The following is a 7,602-nucleotide window of genomic DNA, read 5'->3' as shown; positions in this document are numbered from 1 at the left end:
ACCGGCCGCCCCGCGCCTCAGCGAAGAGCAGGGCGGAGCCTCTCCGCGGCGCCGGGCAACAGGGCTGCACAGATGCATCACGGGAGTCGTAGCCCTCCCTCTGTCGCCAGTCCGCTAGGAGAGCACGGTGGGTGAAGCCAGCTGAGGAGAGGTGCATCATGGGAGTTGTAGTCCTCCGCCTGCCCTCCTCCCGGAGTGCACGGCAGAAAACTACAACTCCCAAAGGGCTCTGCTCCCCCGGCCTGGCGCTTTTAAATGACGGTTTTATGCCCCGGCTTTGAGAGGTGGCGGCGGTGGCCGGCTGGGTAGGAAAATGGCGGCAGCGAGACTGAGCGGTGGCTGTGGAGGAGGAGGCGGGGAGAACCGCCTGGTGTCGCTGCCCCTCTCCCGGATCCGGGTGATCATGAAGAGCTCGCCGGAGGTCTCCAGCATCAACCAGGACGCGCTGTTCCTCACCGCGAAGGCCACGGTACCAGGCTCCGATCTCCCGCCTCGGCGCTTGGCAGGGAGCAGCCCAGGCGGGCCCGGGGCCGAGCGGCTCCCCCCACCGTGAGGCTAGGGCCGGGGCTGTTGCCCGGACGCCCAGGGCCTGAGCCGACGGGCTAGGCCCGAGTCCAGGCGAGATTCGTGCTCTTTGTTCTGGGTCCCTCCCCACCGCCACTGCCCGCTCCTGCCCCCGGGGCACGAGGCACGCGCCAGGGGCGCAGACCCTGCTTTAGACAAGTCTTTGGAAGCATCTGCCCGTGTCTGCTTGCCAGCCCCTGGAGGGTGCTTAAGGGAGGTGGGGCAGGAGGGTGTAAATTAAGTAGTTTATACCAACAGAGGGTCCTGTGGCACCTTTAAGACTAACAGAAGTATTGGGAGCATAAGCTTTCGTGGGTAAGAACCTCACTTCTTCAGATGCAAGTCTTAAAGGTGCCACAGGACCCTCTGTTGCTTTTTACAGATTCAGACTAACACGGCTACCCCTCTGATAGTTTATACCAGTTCTCCAAAGAAGTGGAGGAGAAAGGTGAATTGTCCTGACTCTAGACTTTTGTATGTTATAGCCTGGCATGTGGCAAAAATCCGCCTGTAGGGGCCTTTGCCATCCCCTCTCCTGCTTCTATTGAACATGGAGTATCTGGTAGATACAGGCTTGAGGCCTGTCTGTGCCCCCAGTTAGTGAGGAATCACTAATGTGCTGAGATTAGGTCACCAGCTCCTTCACAAGACCCTCAGATTTTGTCTTGATCTGGACTTCCACAAGCATCCCCAGAGGGGATCACATGCACTTTTGGATGCTGCATGTGATGCTTTTCCAACCCCCTTCAGCAAAATAAAACTGACTAGGCACAGGAGATTTAGTTGAAAATCTCTATGCACCTCCTGTGAATGCAGCCAGCGAAAGCAGCATGTGTAGAAGCTGCACAAATGGGATTATCTGCTTAGCTACTGAACTGCAAGGATCCTGTATCACATATTAATGTCTGAATTTTGACATTGTTTCAGTTCTTGAAATTGTTAGATCATTGAAAAGCTCTAATAAGACCAGCACATGATCCAGTTGACCATATATGTTCCTGGCTATAGCCATGGAATACAGCATTAAACTTTGCACTCCCACTAAGGCCTAGTCTACACTACAGCATTAGGTTGACATAAGGCAATTTATGTCTATCTAATTATTTCAGTCTATACCAGGGGTTCTCAAACTGTGGGTCATGACCCCTTGGGGGTTGCGAGGCTATTACGTGGGGGGTTGTGAGCTGTCAGGCTCCACCCCAAACCCCGCTTCACCTCCAGCATTTATAATAGTGTTAAATATATTTTTAAAAGTGTTTTTAATTTATAAGGGGGGGGGGTGTCCCACTTAGAGGCTTGCTGTGTGAAAGGGGTCACCAATACAAAAGTTTGAGAACCACTGGTCTATACAGTACAGCCTTACTCTCGCCAACGGAAGTGCCCTACTACACCGACATAACTCCACCTCTACGAGAGGCATAGGGTTTATGTCTGTGTAGTTAGGGCGACAATGTCCCTGTAGTGTAGACACTGTTACTTACATCTACTGGCTGTCATTCTTGTCAATTTCATGGCTCCAGCAGAGCCATAAAATTGACAAGAAAGCAGGCTTCTCAGGTGGGCAGCAGCACCTGGGTTCCTGCTAGGAGCACAGCTGTGCACAGCAGGAAGCTCTATCCCCAGAGTCTGGTTGGCTGCCCCGTTCAGGTGGGGAGTTGAGGGGGGAGGGCAACTGGCAGGGAGCTACATGCGGAGCTGAGATCCCTGGCTCTCAGCCTCCTGCACTGCCCCTCTTAAGTCGAAGAAGTGGGCTGTAGCCCACGAAAGCTTATGCTCTAATAAATTTGTTAGTCTCTAAGGTGCCACGAGTACTCCTGTTCTTTTTGCGGATACAGACTAACACGGCTGCTACTCTGAAACCTCTTAAGTCAGTGGAAGTGCTCCTGGTGATGATGCACACCACTGACAGAAGGGCAGTGTGAATATGAATCACCGTAGTAATTACTGCGGTGGTTCAAGTTGACCTAACATGGGTTGACTTAAGTTTATAGGGTAGACATGCCCTAAGATAAAGCTCTGGGAATAGAGATGAGGCTTTCATTCAGTGGACGTGGCCTCTCCATGAGTGATGGACTTACATTTAGTATAAATCAACCTGGCTGGCTGTCTCTGTTTCTTTTAATGGGGGAGGAGTGTTTTTATCATTATAAGTAGTGGTAAGTGGCAAGCTTTTTTGCAATATTTAATCACATACCTGCAGAAATAATTTCTTGCTGTTTTCTGATCCCAGTAAAGCCTGCTGCAGTGATGACGAATTTGATTGAGGGGCACAAATTAAGTGTTGGTCTAAGACCCCAGTTTTGCAGTTGGCTACTCGCAGATGTACACCTCTTCTGCTCACACAGAGCCAGATTGAAATTAGTGGGACTCTGTGTAGGTGCAGGGCAGTGGTTGCGTGCAGGGCAGTGGTTGCATGCAGTTAATGGCAGGATTGGGCCCTAAATAAGGGCTTGAAGCATTGCAGTCAGCTTCACCCACAGGAATTAATAATTTGACATTTCTTTGTGTTGATTTTTATAGGAGCTCTTTGTCCAGTATTTAGCCACTTACTCCTACAAACATGGCCGTGGGAAAGAGAAGAGAGCCCTAACCTACAGTGACCTATCCCATACAGCAGAGGAATCTGAAACGTTTCAGTTCCTTGCTGGTAGGTATAGTTGTGGCAAATCAATATGGGCAACTGGAAAATAAGATGCAGCTCTTACTGTAGCAGTAGCTGTCATTGCAAAGCTATTAAATTCTTTTTGGCTGTTAACCTCTGTTGCATTTAACTTACTCATGGTCCAAATAATTGACAGGCATTCTGCATGAATGAATGGGCTGCTTTTTTCATTGATGCAAAAATACACAGTCATGGGACAAAATTATTGTAACAGTCATACTTGACATTCCAATAACTTCAAGCTACTTTTTTCTTAACACCGTTTAACAGTATCCCTGAGTGGTGGAGAGTGTCCCTACTTTATAAATGGGAAAGCTCAGGTTCAGCGTGATTAAAGTGACTTTAAAGTCCGTTTAAGAGCTAGGAATAAAACCAAGGAGGTATGTGACTCCCATCTTCTGCTTTAATCAATAAACAACACCAGGGCCGGCTCCAGGCACCAGCGGAGGAAGCACGTGCCTGGGGTGGCACATGGTAAGGGGCGGCACAGTCTGGGCGGCTTTTTTTTTTTTTTTTTTTGCTTGGGGCAGCAAAAATGGTAGAGCCGACCCTGGACAACACTCCCTTAAATCTTTGTAGTGTTTGGCGAAGGAGAAGAAGGATTTTATGAAACGTCACCAGAACTCTATCGGTGAATTTTAAATTCACAAATGTCCTTTCAGACATTGGTTTATGCCACAATCGCTGTTGTCTTAAATCCTTTACATTGATTGGGCATTTAGAATAATGCTTGTCCTCTTCAAATAAATTCTTTGGGTCTAAGAAGTGAGACCACCTTGTTCATAAGATTTTTTTTTTTTTTTTTTTACTAGCGCATCAGCCCCACTTGTGGCATCTTTTAGCAATATTTCCTTACTATTCTTGGGCTCATCACGATATCATTACCCTGAACAGGCAGCCTACATTGAGTATAGGGAAATAGTTTGTAAGGAATGTAAGTAAGAGTAGATATACTTAAGATATACTTGATCAGTTCAAGTGAAAAGCAAAGCAGAATAAGTGAGTAAGACTTAAGAAATGATTAAATCATAAGAATCACTTAAACAAATTCCCTCATATGGCTCACCTTAATCTGACAATATCTCTCTAATATCACATTGGCTACATTCCTATTCCAAGGATACCAGTTAGATTAGAATAACCTGACTATTCCCTACTCTAAAAAAATTGCATTCCATAGACTGTGAGGCTATTAGTTGCTATGATCTTGATGGTACAGTAATAAATTATTCTAAATCTTTTTTGTAACTGTTGAAATTGATTACAAAAGAAGGAATTGTGCCTTTCAGATATTTTACCAAAGAAGATCCTAGCTAGCAAATACCTGAAAATGCTTGAAAGAGAGAAGAGGGATGGAGAGATGGAGGAAGATGATGACGATGACCAAGAGGAAGAGAGTGAGGAGGAAGATGCTGAATCTTAAGGGTGTCAAACAGTTAGCTTTATAGCTAGTCTCTTCCTGCAGTATAAAGTATTGATTGGCTCCCTGATTTTTTCCAAGCTAACCCACACTGTTGAGTTTGGGGGGGAGGGGGGAAGTGTTGGGATCCAGCAGCTGGATTTACCTATCTGTTTGAGAGTTGCTGTCTTGTTTACTTTCAATTTGAAACAATTGGATATTAGTCTGCTTGAAGGAAGGAATCCTGCCCTTGGATATGGAAAGCCAGGGGAACTGTACATACAGATCTTGAGACAGAATCAGCTCAAATTATTTTAAAATGACTTCTTCAGACAATCATTATCCAAATAGAAACAGCCTTGTAGGCAACCCTCAGCATCAATTCCAAAGGCCCTGGCTCCCTCTATCTAGATGGGACTCTTGTAGCTAATACTTTTGCTTAACCAGTAGGGGTGTGGCACATACTTTATCCACAGTTCTTACTCTCTGGCAGCCAATGAACCAAGCCCGAGAGAGAATCTCCACCTGTTTTCTAGCATGCTTTTCGAGCGATACCTGTGGACCAACCCCACAGAAACTGTAATATGGCTACTGTTGTAATACAGTCTAAATAACCAAGTCTGCAAGGAATCTGGATACAGGGATAGACCTTTTGCAATCCCTGGTGTCGCTCTGCAGCTGTATTGGTGTTAAGAAGTAGAAGTGTTAGCTAATGATGTAAATATGTATATCTAGTTTTCCCACCCACCCACTCAGGGAGGATTCTACTTTTGTAGTTTACTGTCTGTAGTACTCTACCTACCAACACCTGTTTGAAGTTTATTAAATATAGATTGCTCTATGGCAAGAAAATGAACAGCTTTTACCATTTGAGTGGGAGACCTGGCATATTTTTACTACTATAAAAATGGAAAATGTCCTGTGTGTATTTTTTAAAAAGTACTTTTTTACAATAAATATTTTTTTTTAAATGTGGAAATTAATGCAGAGACCCTTGACAACGTTCTTTTTTTATAAAGGCTTTTAACTTCTGCTTTGTACAGGGTTAACATGTTGTTGGGCCAAACATTCCCACTATATATTTATACATGGGGATCCTCCTAGCTAGCAAATAGGGGATGAGTGGTGATCTGCCACCCACTAGAAATGTAAGTGTGAAAGATCCCTAATCCCAACTTGCATTGGGGGCTGAATATAGTATGTTCAGGGGAAATTGAGCCTGTGTTAGTCACGGTATCTCTGTGTGAACATTGGCTGTAATGTATGCAAGTAGCCTTCCCGTCTCTCTCAACTGCTCTGAGAGCATCTTGGAAGTGATGTCTCTTTTCAGTTTACACAAGCTACTGCACAAGTAATAGATCAGGTTGATTTAGATCTCCATTCAGGAAAAGAGCTTAGGCGGTTAGGCCACTCATGACACACACACACACACACCCTGACAACAAATGGAGGATCCTGATTGGTGACAGCCCCACCTGCAGAGATGAAAGGGTAACGGGAGAGAGAGAGAGATGGAGGAGACTGAGGGAGGAGGAGCCAGCACTTGTATGCTTGCCAAATGTTAGAGGCCTGCCTAGCATCAGTTTGGAGGAATAAAGGAAAAAGTGCAAGCAAAGATTTGGTTCCTTCCTGTTTTTAAAAAAAACCCTCAAAAGGGCATGTAGAAGAATGGGTGGATGGATGCTGCTTAATTCAGCACCTTTCTGTTTACTGTCAGGTTTTCAGTTCAGATATTTGGGTCCCCAACATTCTTGCCCCTGGTGCCCCTTTCTACTTCCCACAGTGATACTTTAGTTTAATCTGTGATTTTTCTCCTTTTAGTGGCAATGTATTGCTACATTTTAATTATAACAGGTGTGAAAACTTTCTTTACCCATCTCCAAAAAGTAATTAACACTAAGTCTTAGGATAAAGAAAATATATTTTGTAACAGATCAATGGTACAAATACACTAAGGGCATATCTACACTTCCTAGGTAAGTTGACATCCAGCTGCCTTAGTAATTAAGTTGGTCCCCACTGTCCACACCCCACTCACTGTGTCAGTGGAGTGCATCCTCACTAGCAGTGCTTGCATGATGCACACAGCAGCGCACCATGGGTAGCTATTAACCCTAGGGGTTTGGGGTGAGGCTTGCAATGCCTCATAGGACCCAAACATTGTCACAGGGGCGAATGGGAAGATAGCTTTGACCTCCCTCCATCCCTTCCCAGATATCAAAGGCAAACCCATGTTTTTTCACACCTTTTTTTGAAAACCTGGCTTAGTGGTGTATATGCCATAGTCCAAGAAACATGGACCCCCTTCAACTGCATGCTGCTTGTGAATATTACAACCCCCTCATAGCTTATCCTGTAGTATTTCCAGAGCCAAGACGGGCTGCCAGTTTATCATTGAAATGTCATTCAAGCAGCCCTGCTGCAAGCCAAAGAATTAAACAATTGCTCCTGGCAGTTGTGCAGCAGCTGAACATGGTGTAGCGCCATTTCTGGTCCTGGGAAACCGCACTGACTGGTGGGATTGCATCATATGGGATGACAAGCAGTGGGTGCGGAACTTTCACATGTGGAAGGCCACTTTTCAGAAACTTTGTACAGAGCTTTCCCCCAGCCCTGAAGTGCAGCAACACTAAAATGAGACCTGCTTTGATAGTGGAGAAGCAAGTGGCGATCGTGCTGTGGAAACTTGCAATACCAGACTGCTACTGGTTTGGGGAATCAATTCAGAGTTGGTAAAGCCACCGTGGGAGCATTTGTGAGCTAAGTGTGCAGGGCCATTAATTCCTGCTAAAAAAGGTAGTGACTCTGGGCAATGTGCAGGATATAGTAGATGATTTTGACACGATGGGGTTCCCTAACTGCAGTGGGGCGATAGATGGCATGCATATCCCTATCTTGGCACCAGGCCACCTTGCCAAAGAGTACATAAACGTTGAGGGATACTTTTCAATGATGTTGCAAGCACTGGTGGATCACA

The 7,602-nt window shown here is 45.7% G+C and overlaps 1 protein-coding gene across 1 annotated transcript; it reads left to right on the top strand.

Moving 5' to 3' along the window:
• The first annotated feature begins 285 nt into the window (after positions 1-285).
• Positions 286-5,621, top strand: CHRAC1 (chromatin accessibility complex subunit 1). Its single transcript, XM_065398785.1, has 3 exons — positions 286-469; positions 3,085-3,211; positions 4,516-5,621. Exons 1-3 carry the CDS (start codon positions 314-316, stop codon positions 4,647-4,649), a joined length of 417 nt encoding a protein of 138 aa, XP_065254857.1. The 5' UTR covers positions 286-313; the 3' UTR covers positions 4,650-5,621.
• Positions 5,622-7,602: the final 1,981 nt, after the last annotated feature.

Source organism: Emys orbicularis, chromosome 2, assembly GCF_028017835.1.
Source record: "Emys orbicularis isolate rEmyOrb1 chromosome 2, rEmyOrb1.hap1, whole genome shotgun sequence".
Lineage (NCBI taxonomy): Eukaryota > Metazoa > Chordata > Testudines > Emydidae > Emys > Emys orbicularis.
Note: the sequence above shows the minus strand (reverse complement) of the source record. Positions and strands in the feature narration are given on the sequence as shown.

Coding starts and splice junctions, on each gene's coding strand:
- CHRAC1 (XM_065398785.1), top strand. CDS start 314: ATGGCGGCAGCGAGACTGAGCGGTGGCTGTGGAGGAGGAGGCGGGGAG. Junction 470..3,084: donor TCCTCACCGCGAAGGCCACG/GTACCAGGCTCC, acceptor TGATTTTTATAG/GAGCTCTTTGTCCAGTATTT. Junction 3,212..4,515: donor AACGTTTCAGTTCCTTGCTG/GTAGGTATAGTT, acceptor TGTGCCTTTCAG/ATATTTTACCAAAGAAGATC.